This window comes from Ptychodera flava, chromosome 3, assembly GCF_041260155.1.
Source record: "Ptychodera flava strain L36383 chromosome 3, AS_Pfla_20210202, whole genome shotgun sequence".
NCBI lineage: Eukaryota > Metazoa > Hemichordata > Enteropneusta > Ptychoderidae > Ptychodera > Ptychodera flava.
In genome coordinates, this window is record NC_091930.1 from 47,615,339 (window position 1) to 47,633,846 (window position 18,508).

General features: G+C 39.2%; 1 protein-coding gene across 1 annotated transcript; it reads right to left on the reverse strand.

Annotated features, from left to right (window-relative positions):
- Window positions 1-4,534: 4,534 nt before the first annotated feature.
- LOC139130156 (neuronal acetylcholine receptor subunit alpha-10-like) lies at window positions 4,535-18,508 on the reverse strand. The gene is made up of 6 exons (XM_070695888.1): window positions 18,296-18,508; window positions 13,903-14,045; window positions 12,236-12,280; window positions 8,345-8,454; window positions 6,581-7,116; window positions 4,535-6,244 (listed from the first exon to the last, which is right to left on the reverse strand). The coding sequence occupies exons 1-6, from the start codon at window positions 18,369-18,371 to the stop codon at window positions 5,760-5,762; spliced, it is 1,395 nt and encodes a 464-aa protein (XP_070551989.1). The 5' UTR covers window positions 18,372-18,508; the 3' UTR covers window positions 4,535-5,759.

Sequence of the window (18,508 nt, forward strand, 5' to 3'; positions counted from 1 at the left end):
ATGCAAAGCAAGACTGGAGCATCACAACCCGCTTTCTGAAAAAAATTAATAACTCTGCACAATTTCCAAATGAGAACAAATGATTAAAGTCACATAAACAGCCAATGTCAACAACCATTGATGCGAACGCCAGAGATACAGAACTGCCGCTGTAACTAAAAAAACTCATTTTTTATCTTTGGAGCAGCTTATATTCGTAAGCATGTTAGATATATAATGCCATGCATCGCACATTATTCTTCATTTAATCATTTCTAATCGGTTATGAACGGAAACAAAGTATGCTTCATCTGGCGTTGACTTTTACACAATTACGTAAGGCTGCGTAACTACAACGTCGCTAATTATTGTTAATCACCTATTTTTACATCCATGTGTTAATAAAGAGCGATTGCATTGTCTTTCAAATGTGGTCAGATAGAAAACGGTTCTACAAATGAAGGCGCTTGAAAGCAGTTTACATAACTGATTAAGTTCATTTTCACCTTTGCGTGACGTTGTGCCTGTTATACTTATTGATCTTGGATCGATGTATAATGTGTACAATGAAATTAAACGAATCGAAACGATTGCCGTAATCTGACGTCATAAATAGTGGGATTATTTTGTACACATACATGTACTTGCTTTAGGAGCAATGAACATATCATTTGGATGTAATTCAAAGGTCAGTATGAAATTGTCGGTGGCCCGATAACATCTGTTATGAGAAAAAAGAGGTGATGCCAAACAAAGAAATAGAATGGAAGGGCGCTTTGTAAACATTTGGACATGTTCAATTTTCTTTTGAGTGTCTCTTAGGATAATGCGTTTTTTTTAAAAAAAAAGGCTGAAAAGCGTCTTTATCTTTTACGCAAGCTTAAAGGCCTGTGTCAGCTATTAGATTGTCTTGCCAGGAAATTTACTTACTAGATTATAAATTCAATGGAAAACAAGAGGCTATGACAACTTCATAATCTAGATCAAACTTGATCCCTTGGATCGATTCCTTCACCTTTAACAGTTTCAATGTTAGTAGGGAAGTATCGTAGGGTAGTATATCGTTCACTAATTGAAAGCGTCTTGACATTCAATATTGTATTCTGCTATGGGAATATTTTCTCTTAAAGACAACACAAAATTGACGAGAGTCGTCAGCCAGGCAAGTAGAATTTATTGGTCGTTCAGAGCAGAAACAACTCTCTGGACTCTAAGATCCGCCATTGGAACGAACGTCCCATTCATATTTTCAAAGATTAATATCAAACCTACAACACTCTAAGCTGCAAACCCTACCGTCAGATCGGCGACTCAAGGCTCCCCTTGCAAAGGAAAATACTCGTAACAAATCCTTCATTTCGTGATTTATTTCCATTTTAGACTCTGGATTATCCCAATTATAATTCAGTCTTGTTTACATTTACGTACATTTGTAGCTCGATCAGTAACACTGTGTTGTACATAATCGTTTGTGTTGATACGCATGTGCTGGTATTTTCCACGAATCGCAGGCAATGTCTGGTATTGTTTAAATGATCTATGAATGCCAGCCTATAGCAAATGTTAAACCACGTGACCATACCGAATTCTACAACCCAAAAATCCTCACAACGACTCCGGTTTTTGCCAATATGTCTCAAATGTTTGAAATAATTCCTTGGTGTAATTATAATTGTTCCACCGGCTTTAATGTTTGTTTTGGTTCTGTCTGTCGAATACAGTTACCTATTGCCCTTGCCATAGCATGTCATATTAATGTAGAATTCAACTTGAATGTCAAGACATCCTTTGCGTTTGTGATATCTACTGATCTGCTGTTAAAGTTGACGACTGATGTCAACTAGAGTTCATTTTTCATCTCGAACATTTCATAAGGGCGACATTTTTTATTTTTGTGTTTCTCATCTCCCGACCGACCGTAAATTTCAGCTCCGACATGAAAATTAAAAAAAAATTATTTGCGCCGCCTCTGAGGCGATCATCCTTGCAACAGCACCAGCGCTGCACCACCACCATCAAATTGTGAGATTGCAGCGACTCAGACTGAAAGGACAGAGAGTACAGAACACTGAACTGAAAGACAAGAAATTGCAGTGACAGTGACTGGACAGAACATTGAACTGAAACAAATACAGTTTTTTTTTGTACTTGTGTTTTTTTTTATTTCGACCGCCCGCCCTCCCCGAATATTCCTCTGGGGATGAGAAACAAAAAAAAATAAAAATATAAAAGGGTCAGCCTAAGCATAAAAACAGATTTTGTTGGAAAGGTTGGAAAGGTTCTGCCTTTCAACTTTACGCCAATTTTGTTGCACTGATTTTTCATGAATTTTGATGCAGCTCTGATAATGCCTACCATTATGTTTGTAGCTCCGTTCATCTTGATTCTTTTCTCATCAGCGTCTTTTGATTGGTTTATTTAACATTTAGATATAGTAGGGTTTCTGAACAGGTGTTGTATTCATTTTATTGAACTAGGTTACAAAAGCATCAGCTGTTCTGAGTCTGCTTCACTCAAAGAAGGATTCACAATGCCTTTCATCCTGTTCACGTGAAATGCAAAGGTTAATTCAATACCGAACAATCCATTGAGTCAGATTTGTTAGCACATCTGTATCACATAATACTTCATCAGAAAATTTACTTCCTGGTGTTTAATCACTATGATATAACGTTCTCTGATTCAGAGAAGTCAACTCTACGTATATCCTATATTCCGCTGTAAGAATAGAGTCTGCATTTCTTACCCTTTTGCTTGTCTAAATAACTTCTATCAGATCACCTAAGAATAATAGCCCTCTGTAATTGACAGCTGATAAAACTGTATGTACGGTATACGTATGTATGTATGTATGTATGTATGTATGTATGTATGTATGTATGTATGTATGTATGTATGTATGTATGTATGTATGTATGTATGTATGTATGTATGTATGTATGTATGTATGTATGTATGTATGTATGTATGTATGTATGTATTATGTATGTATGTATGTATGTATGTATGTATGTATGTATGTATTATGTATGTATGTATGTATGTATGTATGTATGTATGTATGTATGTATGTATGTATGTTGTGTATGTATGTGTATGTATGTAGGTGGGTAGGTAGGTAGGTAGGTAGGTACGGGTATATGTAGGTCGGTAGGCAGGCAGGCAGGCAGGTAGGTAGGTAGGTAGGTAGGTAGGTAGGTAGGTAGGTAGGAGGGTAGGTAGGTAGGTAGGTAGGTAGGAGGGTCTATAGGTAGGTAGTTGGTAGGTAGTTGGTAGGTAGATACGTATTTACGTACGTACGTGTGTCTATGGGTACGTTTAAAGGCAACTTGGGAAGCTACTAGTGCTTTGAGCTAACATGTCACCGGCTGATGTCGACCGGAACGCAAGTTACATAGAAAGCAATAGTATGCCTTTAAAAATGTCTTTATTTGAGTAAGACGGCAAAGTGTCCATATAAAAGTAAGCTAATGGTGAAATAGGCTTACACATTCACTGTAAATATATCGTTAAGAAGCATCGTGATTGTCTGTAAATCAGACAGTTTTTTGTCAATTCGCGAATACACGACATACTAGAAGTTACGACTGAGACTGGAAAGTCCCATACCTTCGTACTGGTAGAAACAAAGACTGCAAAGACTAAACAATTTCTCATAGTTGGACTACTATCTTTTAAAGTTAGTTGTTTGTTTCAACTGGACGCAAGGTAGAAGCCTGTTCGGTATCGACATTTCATCGTTTCTTGCATACGATACACTTTATCTCACGTTAAAAGAATGGAAAAAAGACATGGCTTTGCAGTGATGAGAACTCTGGTGAAGGATGTGCAATGTCAAACCACTTTTACCACAGGGGGGAAATAAGAAGGACCCTGTGGAATGAATATACTTGTTAATCGATAGCAATGATTACAGTGGTGTATAGACGGGTAGTCAAGTGTTGCAATTAGAGTGATAGGTAAGGGGAGAGGATGCCATTGGTGCCCGGCATACGTTATTTTATTTATCCAAGCACTGACTGAAAAGTGAAAATAGAGCAATTTCGTTTCCAGGGGTCCTTCTCATTGCCCCCCCCCCGGTGCAACTACATGTGTCTTTGAACTCTATATATTGAAAGATCATGAGAATTGAAACGTATTAAGATGTCCCAGCCACAGACAAGTTTTTTCTCCGTGTCTGTGGCCAAGTTATACAAGGGGCCCAGGCCTTGTCCTTTTATCGTTTTGAAGTTCACCTAAAACAATTTATAACAGGAAATATTGATGGGTAGCTTTTAATTGAGTTTTATTTCGATTTGATTGTTCAAGTCCATTTTTAGTCTTTTCTGGCCTTCAGGGCCTACGCTGTTTTATTATGACTCTTGTTTGACCCAATTTAAGATTACGGCCTTCTTGGTAAGCTTGTATATAAATGGTATCTGTAAAGGGAAATCTTTTAATGTAATTGAATAAATGGTGGATGAATAAAACAAAATAAATAATAAATGCATAGAAGATAACAATAGAGATGCAGTCGGCATCGATGCCGTCTTTGTCCCATTTCTTCATTCCATGGTTCTATCAAAAGACAATATATTTTATTTCTTAATCATGTTCAGTCATAACATCATATTTTCTCAGTTGACAATCGTTCTCAATGCTTCCTATCTGTAACATGAATCCTGCAGTGGTCGACAAGATCACTATACAACAAGGTCTGCTGGCACGTGAAGTCCATAGTCTCAGTAAACGCTAAATTCAAGATCAAAGTCAATTGTAAACAGGCCGCTATCTTTACATACAGATCGACCTTTCTGTACAACTGAAAGCAAGTTGATTTTGGATGGAGTTCACTGAGAGTGTTAAAAGATACGCGGTGACTTTTCTAATTCTAAGTTGTTGAGTACAAAATGCTTGAGTGCCTCGTTGTATAATTGCATATTACGTTAATATCGTCCACCATTTGTTTTTGAAACGATGTGAATGATTGTAACGTAAACTTGCTCAGATATATCTTGCTAACTCTACAATGTATAAAAAAATCAAAGTATCATATATTACATTCATTTGAACATTTAGGAAATTTCAGTTAAGCAGGCAGCAAAATTCCAAAATTATAAACATCACTATAAATAATACGTAAATGATATCACAACAGCAAAGACTTACACCTTACAATCTGTCAATACACTATAACTCTAAGGCCGAACAAAAAAATGTGCTATTCCGATAACCCGACCTACCCTATTTTTTACCTGCCGACCCTAAACTTTTTACAGCTACGTAAACACGGAAGTAAAAAAATGAAAGAAAAAAACCCGTAAAATCACTTGTTCGTTACTTGGCATTTGATTTTTGCTTGAACGAGGATGTCTTTAATGTTTTTCCCCCTGGAAATGTGGGCAGTGTTTGACCGCCCTGAACCCCTGAAAAATGCATATTCAAAAGTAAAAATATTTTGAGAAAAAAATCCCTGTCTACCTAGTAGACCTACCCTATTTTTGAAAACTATGTTATCGGAACAGCACAATTTATTTTTTGGCCTAAGAATAGTGACTCCTGGCAATTTTATGCACTCAGACTTGAATTGCAATCAAGATTTGTCTCTGTTTATCGTAAAACACAGTGCGGGAAGACGCACGTGTGGCTCTCCGGCGAGGGGCTGGGATAAAATGCCATCCACAAAGGCTATATATTGTGTCGGTTAATCATTGCACACCACCACTTTTACTATAGTTTCATTTTGAGGATAGGACAGTTCCTGCCTCATCTGTCCGAGACTTCGGATTAAGTATACGGAGTTAGTGTGCCTTGGTGTGCAGGTACGATAATATTCCGATGGAGAGTATCAGGAAAATAATGAAATACGTCACAAGGAAGAATCGATCGAAAATCTTGGCTGCGGCTTGCCACTCTCTGACTCTCCTCTCGTGGACTTCAGACTCATTCGTGTCGTCTGCTGCCGTTTTTGGTCGGTTTACACGCGTAAATAGTTTCTCAGGCACGTCGCCATTGTATGGCTGGCTACTGTCGGCGTTAGCTTCCTGACCGAGCGCCTGCAAACTCAAGGCCGACTTGTTCACTATGACCTCGCCATTACTATCAACTTTGCGGTTGGACCTCTGACTGCGCATGCACACTAGGACGGCCAGGTACCTGAAGGCGAATATGCGGAGCCATCTTGGCATTTCTGGACACCTTGCTGGTTGGAAATGCATGTCCAACGTGAAGGCTGTCAAAAGTGAAGACACGGCTACCAACGCGATTGTCGTTATGAGATAACTCTCTGAAATGGAAATGAAATGGAAAGATTATGGAAGGATATAAAATTATATGAAACATTGTTCAATGCTTTGAAAATCCAGAGCTACCCTCTCTCTCTCTCTCTCTCTCTCTCTCTCTCTCTCTCTCTCTCTCTCTCTCTCTCTCTCGTGGTGACGAGGTTATGAACTACCTATAACTTTCCATCAAGATCGATATTGCTTCACATTTCAGCGAAATATTGCACATGACTAGGCAAGCAACCACTTGTACACAGGTGTACTGTACACACTACCAAGGTCTCGGCATCTACACGAATTAAAAAACCAATCGGTCACTGAAAAAAAACGGGTTTACTTACGTATGTAAGGCGTTGATTCTGACGTTGGTGGCATGAAGTCCGAGGCCAAGGTCAGGAACACCATGAGAGCCAACATGCTTGTGACGAAAAGTGTCATTCTCTCGCCACAATCCGACGGCAGATAAAATCCGACGAGGACGAGGATGAAGAGGAGGACGGCCGGAAGTACGATGTTGTAGATGTAGAATAAGGAACGTCTCCGTATGTGAAGCGTGTATGTGACGTCAACATACGGGTTTGGACAGCACGAGTATAGAATGCTGTTTCTTTGCGAAGGGAAGCCCACCAGGTCCCACTCGCCGTTGCTGACGTACGCCTCTGTGCTTCCCGTGGTTTCGTCCAAGTACAGGTCGATCATGCCCCCGTCGTAACTCCAGGAGCCGAACTTGAGCGAACATCGCTGCTCGTCGAACGGGAAGTAGGTGGCGTCGATTGTACAGGTGGTCTCGTAGATGACAGGCTGTGGTGCGTTTACAATCCCGTCGTTGGTTACATGTGCATCCGTGTCCAGATGACGGACGAATTCCTTTTTAACGCTGAAATAAAATCACGGGAGTCGTGAGGCTGAGAGAATGATTACCGATACAAGGATCCAAGTATATATCTTAACCGGAGGGCTGCCTTTGGCGAACCACTCCAATAAAGTTTACTTTACACAATGTCCATGGACATGAGTTGTCTATGGAAATGAAGTTAAAAATTGCCTTACAGTCGTCCTAATTAACAGACGTTTCAATGGATGTGGCTGAGAAGTTTGTGCACTGGCATCTCTGCTACACGAGTAAAGTGCGCCGCGTACCGGAGTTCAAATCCAAACCATGCGGGTAAATTTGACACATGGGTTTTGGTTATTTTTCAGGGGGTCATCAATTTTTTTCGTCTGACAAAGGGGGGGGGGTCATCTTTTTTCACAAAAAATGCAGGGGAGGCCGTAAAAAGTGAACGCTCCCTTATGGTCGTTTCATAGAAAGGGGTGTAAAATGATATAATAATAATCATTGTCTGGTAAAATCGACACTGAACAATATGTAACTGTTCGTGCTGATTTTCCTTTCTAATCACTCAACTGATCATAAATTCCATATCCATATTCATGTGGATATATTATTGTTTCCTATCAAAGCCACTGATCCTATAAATTTAGAATATTCAATACGCATTGTCCATGAAATGGCGCCGTAAAATTGGCTTCGCCAAAACGGCGCGAGAGCTATAGTCGTTTGCAAAAATCTAAAGCCTGCACTCAAGAAAATGTTCAAATGTACATCTCCTTAGCTTCTGAGAATTTGACATGTTCAGCCATTTTGTTTTTTCTGAGGTATTAGGAGTGAAAATGAAAACAAGTACAAGGCTAAGAAAAGTATATTATGGAGTGCAAAGTTTGCTCAAGTCCATTATGGACCAGGAAGGGGTACATTATTGCTATCATTTTATAGTTTTTGCAAAGCCAGGGAATTTGTAGATATTGAAAACATCTAGGGCCATAATGCTGGATAATCTGATACATTATCAGTAATAATCTGAGGGTATGACATAACAAAATTCATTGCATCGACAAAGCTTTGATGTAATGTATCATAATAGTATCTCCATGGCTGTATCTATTTTTCATAGTCGCTATGTTGCAGCACACACGATGTGGAAAGCCCTGTAGGCAAGTACAATGAGTAATCGCTAGAGGACAAAGTAGATTAGTCAGTATCAGAGGCTGAATTGAAAATGCACATCTTGGAGACTGTATATAAAAGTGAAATAAAATCTCACCTTTCATACGACGTGATGTCAGGCTGCCATATTTCAGACACGGGAATAACTACGCTAGTGACGTCATCATACTGGGAAGCGTTCCAAGTAAGAAATTCATCCTGCCACACCTGGAAGAGATTCGACATGTTTATCGTTGCAGTCTCAGAGAGAACACAATGAGCACATACAGAGCCACGGGACATGTCTTTAGCAGGTATATTTGATTTAATAATATAACACCTATTACAGGGCTTTTGGCAAGGTGTGAAAAATGGCATTCACAGGTCTATGCGCGTTTCTGTCTGTATTCTAGAATTGTGGAACAGAAGGCTAAAATATGGTTGGGCGGGCAAAATGTTACCGATAGTGAGTTTGATGGCCGCTGTTTCATGGTTACTGACTTTGTAAAAGTTTTGAAGTTTAGTCTCAGAATTGCCATCTTTCCTCTGACAATACACGTAGGAAACACATCCTTTTCAAACCCTGTCGCATTTCTGCCTGGCACAAACCCTGCACACGGTGCTATGCGTGTACTGACACGAACAGGAAAGAAGGACTGACAGACACACTCTTGTGTGAACAGCAATGTATTCAGCCCTGTGTCGTCCCTGATGAAGTGGAGTTGTTTTTAATTGTTTTAATTATTTTTATTTTTTTTAATGTCACGCGCGTTTCACGGAGTTTCTTACGAGGGTACCTTTTGTCGGAGTAAGCTAATGTGAAAACGATTGTACCGGCGCGAAGGTCTCGCCTCCGACAAGGAAGATGTTGCAGTATTTGTATTTAATGAAACCCTTGACACTCCTAGAACAAGATTAAACCATTAAAAGATTTGCGAGTTCCATCCACTCGTTTAAAGACCCTGTAGGGAGTATAGCCTAGAGGGGGGGGGCATGGCTAAGAATTGCCATGGCAATACTCAGGTAAAACTAAAAAATATAACCTCTTCATGATTTCTTCTTTAAGGAGGTTGGAATGAAATGGATTTTCTAAAAACTTAGTCTAAAGGGTAAAAAATACTCATATCTTTCAAACGGAAGTTTTAGGAGAATAACAGGCATTTTTTACGAAATAAAATTTTAATGTTTTCTTCAGCCAAAGTCCCGCATCTGAAGAGATCTCCTAATGCTAATAATGGTTACAAACAATACGAAAGACGTCAAGAGATATAGGGCAGTAGGTTGCTGATTTCAAGTTTCATTTCATCAGGTTGTGAAGGTAATAACTTTTACTAAGGTAGCAGGCCGGTAACCCCGTCTTTTGATCGTCTCATGTCACGACACAAGGTTTTGCTCGACACAATATCAAGACAAGATTTGGTAAAAATCTCACGCATAATGAAAAAAGTTCAATTTCTCACTTCAATATGCTTCACTGAGGAAAGTGCTTGGAAGATTAACCGGAAAAGTTTTGAAATACTGGCTGAATAATGTGGATGCTGATCAGAAGTTTCATAGCTTCATGTTACTGAGACATCAGTAAAACAAGTTACCATGGCGACAGACGACAAACAGTTTATCTGCTTTTGTCCACCTACAGTTTTGAAAAGTTTGTACTTTTTGAGCATTAGTTTGTCTGCACCGGAAGACGTATCGACGTTTCTTGAAAATCGATACATCCCTTTGAATAAGAGGATATAGTAATCGTTAACTTTTAATTAGTAATAATAATCGACGAATCCATGTATTAGCATTGCTTATCACAGTCTGTGTCACAGACAAAGCTGTCCAGACGATCCAATCAAAGTCAAAGATTTTGTTAATGCAGTGATTAAGTCGCCGTTTTTATCGAACGCCCTCAACGTAGTCACGACAACGAGTTCAATTCACTTACACGCCAGTCGTGTATCGGTACGCAAGGTTGCCCTGAACATTTCTTTTTTCACTTTCGTCGATTACTAGTGAAAAACTTTTTGATAATATTTGATAAGGAATGCATTTTAGACCCTAATATTAATACTTGCTTTGGCATTGTACTTGAACTAGTAGGCTGTGTGAACCCTTGCCCAGCCTATCTACCAATTCTTCTCTGTTACGTAATTCTTGCCTTGCGAGAGAGTAAAGTGCCTTCCCAGGGCCCATTGGTGATACCTACAACTCAACAACGGTAACTTTTCGAATATATTACGTCCCCCTAAAATGGCAAGTTTGGTTCAGACATGCTGTGTTGCCGGATTAGTATTTATAACTATCTGACCCTTGATAAGCTTGAAGACTGGCCGATATCTTTAGAAAAGTTAAAAAGCAGTCAAATACAGTTGAAGGTAAGGGGTGGACCATTTGATATCCTGGAAGGGTCTCGAGGAATTTTGGGGGAAGAAGATTCCCAGCAAATGTCAATAAAAATCAGCCAGAGAAAACTTGATAAAAAACCGTGGGAGAGTGGAAAACAAAATAATGTACAATGGTCAGGTAAAAAATAAATAATGGCACCTCATCAATATTCCGGACCCCCCAGAATACCAAACGGTCAACCCCTAATAGCGGTCGTGTTGAAGTGGAGAATGTTCAATGTCCACTCATTGTGTTATGCCTGATAAAGCATTGCTGAATAGATGGTAAACTTTTCTCATAAATTGTCGTGCTTTATAAGCTTTGTTGACGTTTATGAGATCATAACATACTCGCAAGCTGGTAGATAAATACAATATCTCTCTTCGACAAATGATCATTGATGGCATCGGTGACATTGGGCCTTAGTCAGTGACCACTACCTATCTGACTTACAGATTGATATATGGCGGGTGCCACATGTGGGGCAAGATGCGCTTACTACTTTCGAAACACCTGACATCACTTCTTGGTCTTTTGGCCAGAGGTCCATATATCTTTCTTTCATGAATTAGACTTTGTTTGTGTACCGTCTATTTACTGTCTGTTCTGTGCTGTTTTGTGTCTATGTTTACAACTATTGTCTTACAAATTTTGACCTAGTGTTATTGGATTATGGATTGGTATGATTGCGATTATTATACTCTTGGTCAGCTGTTTACAGCAATGCAACAGAGCTCGATGTATCATCCTATGAGCAAAAACATGGATTGTAATGTATACATCGACAGCAATGACTTTAGGACCAGCAATTCAAATTCATGTTATTGTAACTCTGCAGACCCTTGTTTACATCTTGGAGGTGAAAGATACATCCACGCTCACGTCTTGCAAGGTAAATGTCATCTTTATCATTAAGGTTAGACTGTCCACAGTCGTTTCAGCCATTTTCGTCGCTGCGGTAACACTGGAAATAGCTGGCGATGTCTGGCGGCTACGCTTGTGAACTCCCTCCCCGTAAATGCGAGAGACTATACCAATAATGCAAAGGAAAAGACGGAAGGGAATGTCGTCTACATTGAGGAAGACAAGGGAGTTCCTACCTCTTTGCACTGGATAACAATTGATTTGGAAGCTACGTACCTACCCTCCCAACCATGTAACAGCTCTAATGCAATTGTTTCGGCTGACTCAGAAAATATGCTAAGAATGAAACCACAGACAGTACAAGAATCGCTACTGCCTGGGATCAATGTAAATTTTCCACTATTGGCACTGACAAAGTAGATCTCAGAAGCTTGGCTTTGAACCTAATATGTCTTGTGGTTTTTGCTGTATATTGCTCTACAAAGTTTCACAAATATATATCAGAACTCATCTATAATCACACTGTTTATAATGCTTTATTTCCTCTAGAACCCGTCTTTATAATATTTGCCGCAACGTAGGACACTCATATATATATATATATATATATATATATATATATATATATATATATATATATATATATATATATATATGTATATATATATATATATATATATATATATATATATATATATATATATATATATATATATATATATATATATATATATATATATATATGAGAAAGGTGTTTTTGATCTTCACTTACCATTCGTAGCCAAGCTTTTAAAGTTAAGATCTGATTTTTCTCGTCCTGTACAAAGAGAAGATAATAATTTATCGATGACTAAACGGTAATACTATCGAGAGAGAGAGAGAGAGAGAGAGAGAGAGAGAGAGAGAGAGAGAGAGAGAGAGAGAAGAGAGAGAGAGAGAGAGAGAGAGAGAGAGAGAGAGAGAGAGAGAGAGAGGATTACGATTACAGTCCACTGTTGTCTGCCATCGGCGAAACAATAGATGGTCGGGATACATGTAGAAGCATAGACAGTACAAGCGACTCGCTTCTACTCTCTGTAGAAGTTATATATCGACAACGATGTTTACAGAAGAGCCCGCTAATAATCATGCTGCTATACTAGAACTACCTCCAAAGTGTATACTCTCTCACCTTCATTGTAATTGTATATTCGATTTAACCCATTATAATGACAATAGGCAATTCTAAAAGCAATTATTTGGCAATAAATTACGCTGGCAGTATTCATTAAGTGACACTTCCGAGCGCTTTCGTATATTACTTATCGAAAACAATATATAAGGTTATTACCAGCAACGATTACCCTTAAACTTCTAGCGTGTGTTTACGAAGACGTTCGCTCTACGGCTTTATGTAATGTTCCGACCGTTTAGGCGAAAGTTTAGATTGCATATAGATTAGCTGACACTTTGTGTTGTTTGTCACTGTTCCCAATTAACATATAACTGTCTGAATTCATAAAGTCGGCTTACGTAAAATGCATCGATGTCGTACATGAAATACATCAACCTTTGTACTGGATAAAGCGACGAAAGTTCTGGAGATGTGAGTCATCTCCGTAACACAGAGATAGAGGGAGACGGAGACACACAGACAGTCTCTTGACGGTAAGATATAAAAGAAAGAGATCGATCTGAAAACTATTTTGGAAACCTTAAACCAACATTTGCTATGAAGTCACTGTCAACATCTCGTTCTGTACAAATAGGCTGTAAGTTGGATTTTCTATCTTGAATAAACGAATTGAATCGATGGATACTTTACGTTACAACTCAAATATTTAGCTTTTCGATAATAAGTTTGATTAGCTTTCAGCAGGTCTATTTTAGTCAAATCCGCGATATGACAATGCAAAGTCACGTACATTTTCAGCGGTTGATGGAAAGTAACATCTGCGTGTCCGCGTCACGGACTACATAAACACATAAAACAAGCAGAGGTTTCTTAAGTTTGTGATGACTTTGAGTATGCCCCCCATAGCAATTCGAAAGATGCAACCTGAATTGAGCTGTTGGCATCAGGGCTTAAGGTAGTATGCGCCTTGATTAGTGGAAGACTTAAACTTTAGCTCAAACGTCCCTCAGGGATTTTTCAATAATTGTTTTTCAAAATCAAGAATAAAAATGGGGGGGGGGGGGTTCTTACTGGAGAAACAAATTACCCAAGATTTACCGATGTTTCAAATTCAATATGGCCGCCATCCCTGTGCCAACTCTATGGAGAAAAATAAAATTTTAGATTTTCGAACAACTTCGACGGTAAAGTGTTTTCTTACACCAAGACCTATAAAATGAATCCAAACAAGTGGTAGATCAGAAAAGAATTGGGAAAAGTTTGAGAGTCGGAATATATTTCACCGGGGTACATTCTTGGTACCTAAACGGTAAAGTTGAACTCACCACGTCCAGGATCTGTATCGGGAGTAGTCTGTGAGTCACATTTGTTACCGTGGAAACGTTGTACACCGGTCGTGTGTTGCTAGGGTAGTTGCTCAATAGATCCGGCACCAAATTCACCGAACTGCCCTCAGCGACCAAAATTTCTGGAAAAGAGGATTATATTGTCTTATCTTTCTCAGGAATTTCTTTGTTTTAATTCTGGAAAACAGAATATTTTTGTCAAATCTTTCTTTTTAGGACTGTCTTTTTCAACGTGAACATTGCCACCATCTTCGAATTCAGTACCCAAGTAAGCCGTTGGTCTGTTCGACAACACCTTGGTAGCTGGGCCCTGACCAAAGTTACTGGTCATGTACGAAAACGTGTTACTAATGTTTTTCTGTACGGCAAAGGTAAATCTCAATATAGGGAAATAGAGGTCATGGTGTTTCAGTACATCCTAGAACACAAAATGTTGGAACATTTTTTCCAGCTTACACGCATCCTGTCGTTTCTCATAACCAAAGGCAAACTTCGCAAAGTAACTGCATGTTTCAAAGTGTAGAAATTTCATCTGAACCAGATTACTCGTCAGTGAATTCAGGCGAGAAATGCTGTGATTTCAAATCATAATACTGGTTATGGTGTATATTCGATAGAAGTGAGCAATGATCTGGAGCGATATTACACATTTGGAAAATATATGTTTCATTATGTAATGATGTAGCACTGGAAGCATTTGTTCAAAAACGCAAACGATATCAACCAATAAATTACTTAACATATATAAGCTATATCATGTACAGCATATGGCCGGCAAAGATTGAACAGTATGGTTCAGCGATCGAGCGAGGTTCAAAAATAGTTGTAATGCTTTTAAAATGGTTTCGAAACTGCATTGAGTGATTCTGCTCGTCATAACACGGCAAAAGGTCACGCGTGATTTCGAAAATGCTGACTTTAATTTTAGCGTGGCGGTGAAATAGGATAGGCCCTGTAACAGTGAACACATTTTCCTTGGCCTAATAATATGATAGCTACGCTCTATTGTTCAGGGATTTAGGTTAGCTTGTACCATAACAATGCAACTTGTAGTTTGTACAACGCAAGATAATGGATCACTACAGCAGGTAATGTCCGGCTATTGTTTAACAGCCTCCGACGACAAATAAAAGACCGTTGAAAACGTGATAGGATAGCGGGTCATGCGTCAACCGTAATGTTGTCACTGATGTTAATGACCCAACAGACTCGATCAAACAATTCCGTACACCACGACGCCGAAAACCTAAATGTTTTTGACGCTGTAAATCAAATGATAACAAAGGGAAGCAACAACAGTGTTCATGAAACGATATTTTCTCGCGCAATTTCTAGGGAGGATGCCGTGCAATTTTGCGGCGGGAATTCGAAATTATCGGGTGGGCAGCATTTTCTCCCGTACAGACGGCGCGGTAAATATTATTCTTTATTGCAGTTATTTTGATAAGAAAAGCCAAGATCTGGGGTGATATGGAGTGTGAAGAGACGGAAGGCAGAAGTGGGAGCTTGGAAGAAGGCATAGTTTGGGAATTTATCAGCAGGTAAACCTGGAAAGTTTTCCGGGAAAAAAGAGGCCATTGGAACCGGGGTTTTCAAATCGCAGCTTGAGGGAATATTGAAAACAGTTCCTTAATCCTTCCCCTGAATTCTAATTTTGTTCAAAATACGACGCCAGAACGGCATATTTTCAAGTGAGTCCATAACCTTGATGTTAAGTTATATCGATTTTCTATATTGTACGGATATGTATTACACAACAGCTAAACGGTGGTTTAAACAAACACACAGTGATAACAGTAGGGACATTCGACACGCAGAAACCTCGAGGTATGTCTCAACTTCGTCACACAATGGCTCTACACACAAAAGCGACTTCGGAGTTAAAATGGCACAATGGTAACATCAGAATTAAGGCAACAATGTTGACGTTCCCGGGCGATGCTGTTCAATGCAAGAAACCTGCATTACATAAACTAATACATTAATTAGAATGGCGATGCATAATTCAGTGAGTGCAGCCTTGCTTTACCTGTGTCTAAGTTTGTGATGCTTTGAATAGCCGACAACTCGTCAGATTGTGTGCTAGAATACACTCAGTTAGCAGTAATATTAATTCTGTTCTTTCACTCAGTAGGTTTAACGTTAACCTTTCACCATGGTAGTTTGGCCCAATACTAGTGTTTTTCTCTACGGCGAAGGTAGATCTCAATATAGGGAAATAGGGGTGGAAGGACCCATGGTGTTTTAGTACATCCGTCGATAACTCTACTCGTGTTTCAAGGTGCCATACAATATAATTCATTTGACATAACAACTGACTTTTCCCATTTTAAGAATTCTGTGTCTCGAGGCAATGGCAGTTTCTTTTGGTACACTAAACTCTTTACAATACTATTTTAGTATCTTTACAATACTATTTTAGTCCGCTGTTTGTGAAGACTCGTTTAGAGTGAATTAAGTTTTTACCGGGTCGTTTTTGAGAAAATCGGAAATCAGGTTTTTCCCCGGCGGTGGAGTAAACAGACTCGGGGGCTATGGCGACCATCTTGAATTTTAAGTGTAGGCAAATTTTAGGCCAATTGTTTTGCTAATCCAAAAAATTACATAGTAAGCTTATAACCTCGATTGTAATATTTGTTGTGAAAAGAATGGTTTAAACTTCCCTTTCGGAAAAATTTGAACAAAATTCAAAACTTGCATGCATTTCAACTTAAAAATGATATGTTTCACAAAACAGAATGGGCTTTCTCGGATTTGAGGTCGCATGGAACATAATGTTCTCGACGTTTCGTTGTGGTTGCTGTAAACATCCGTTTTGACCCTGTAGAGCTTTTGACGTTAAGGTGCTTAATGTCCAAGCGATCAAGCCATGTGCCAGGAGAAATCGTGTAGAGCATGACGGGAACAATAGAGGATTTGCTTTTGGCGCATTCTTCTGTGTTCTGCAATTTCAATAGCAAATGTTCAACGAGACACCAGCGTCGGCGTCTATGAGTCATTCTGTTGCCAGAGACTGTGCATTAAACAGCCATAGGTACTTGTTTAATTACACTTGTTGCTACTGCTGGAACAAAGTAAGGCCAACATAATTAAATTCTTTGGTTTGCGCACCCGCGCTTAGGCTTTGGCAGTTTCCATTAAAACACACATCAAATGTATTTGTATAGACTTTACCGTGTAATGTAATTGTCCAGAAATCTTTGTCTTGAAAAACGCTAGCATGCTAGCTTGTAGAATATAACATTGTTGTTTAAAGTCTGTTGGTGGGAAAGTATTGTCTCTTAATTCTGGAATTGACACTCATTTAATGACTCATGTGTGTGCAACATTTTATCTATGAGTGTTTGAGCCGCTAACCCGCTTACCTTTAAAAAATTGAGTGGACACGAAAGTCGGTATTTATTACTCTGGCCTAATTTATCTCTTGAAAAAAAATCAAAATACTGGTATTTAAGGTAGCTGAGCATGCGCCTTGAAATTGGAAACTTATTTCTTGCACAAACTTCGCACAAGAATACTCTAAGTCACCCGAAATCGTGGCTCGCTGTGCAACATTTAGTAACTGGAGAAACATATTGTCCAATATTTTCCGACACCCTAAAATTTAACACTGCCATCATAACTGTGTTAACTCTGTTGGGGGACATTAAGTGTAGGATTTTCACAATGGAAAAGCCCGTGAAAATTTTAGTCACTGTAGGAGCTTCAGAATTAGCCCGTACGAGTGGTACACAAAATGAAATATTGTAAAAGTTTCATAATCCGAATATCTGTGTCCCAGCGTTCTACCCGAGACATTGCGAGCAAAAGGTATAGACAGAATCACGGCAGGTAACAATTTTACCTTGTGTGCACGTCGTCTGGTCGTTGTTGCATGGTACCTATTATCTGGCAAACGCTTACACTCCACATGCCCGTAACTTTCGTTGGACAGATTGGATATAGCATGTCGTTTATTTTTTTATATTTCAACAATTACGTAACCAGAGCGGTCATAATCGCTATTGAAGAATATCTTACGTACAGCATGGATGAAGTTACTGTATTTCAATTATGGTAAATATTTAATACATTGCAGGCGGCGGCGAGAGCAAGGCTGTGGGTTTTCGCGTTTTACCAAAAAAGCCATGGTATTGGTGAAGTCAGGTGTACGCATCAGTATCAAAGTGTATTTGGGTTTTGTAAGGTGCTCAGCCCTCGCCAGCGTAAGACCAGACACCACAACAGCATTTGTCTACAAGACATTGTGCTACAAAAGCTGGTGAATATGAGAACAATGGTCTTGTAAAGTTACGCTATATCGATAGGAAGTCACACAAACTACCACCGAGAGGTTATTTGAGATACTGTAATTAAGTGAAGGTGAGCCTACCTGTTATAACGCACAGTAACACAACAACGGCTGCAGTGCACGGACAGCCGTCGCGCAGTGAATGTAAACGTGACATTTCGGAACGTGTACCGCACCGAACGCTAGCGTCTTCCTGATCGACCACACTGTCGCCAATGAGCCTGCGAAAACGGTATAAGACTCGCGTAACAACCCGATGTACACTTGCGAGTTCGATCGATTTGTATAATGGTT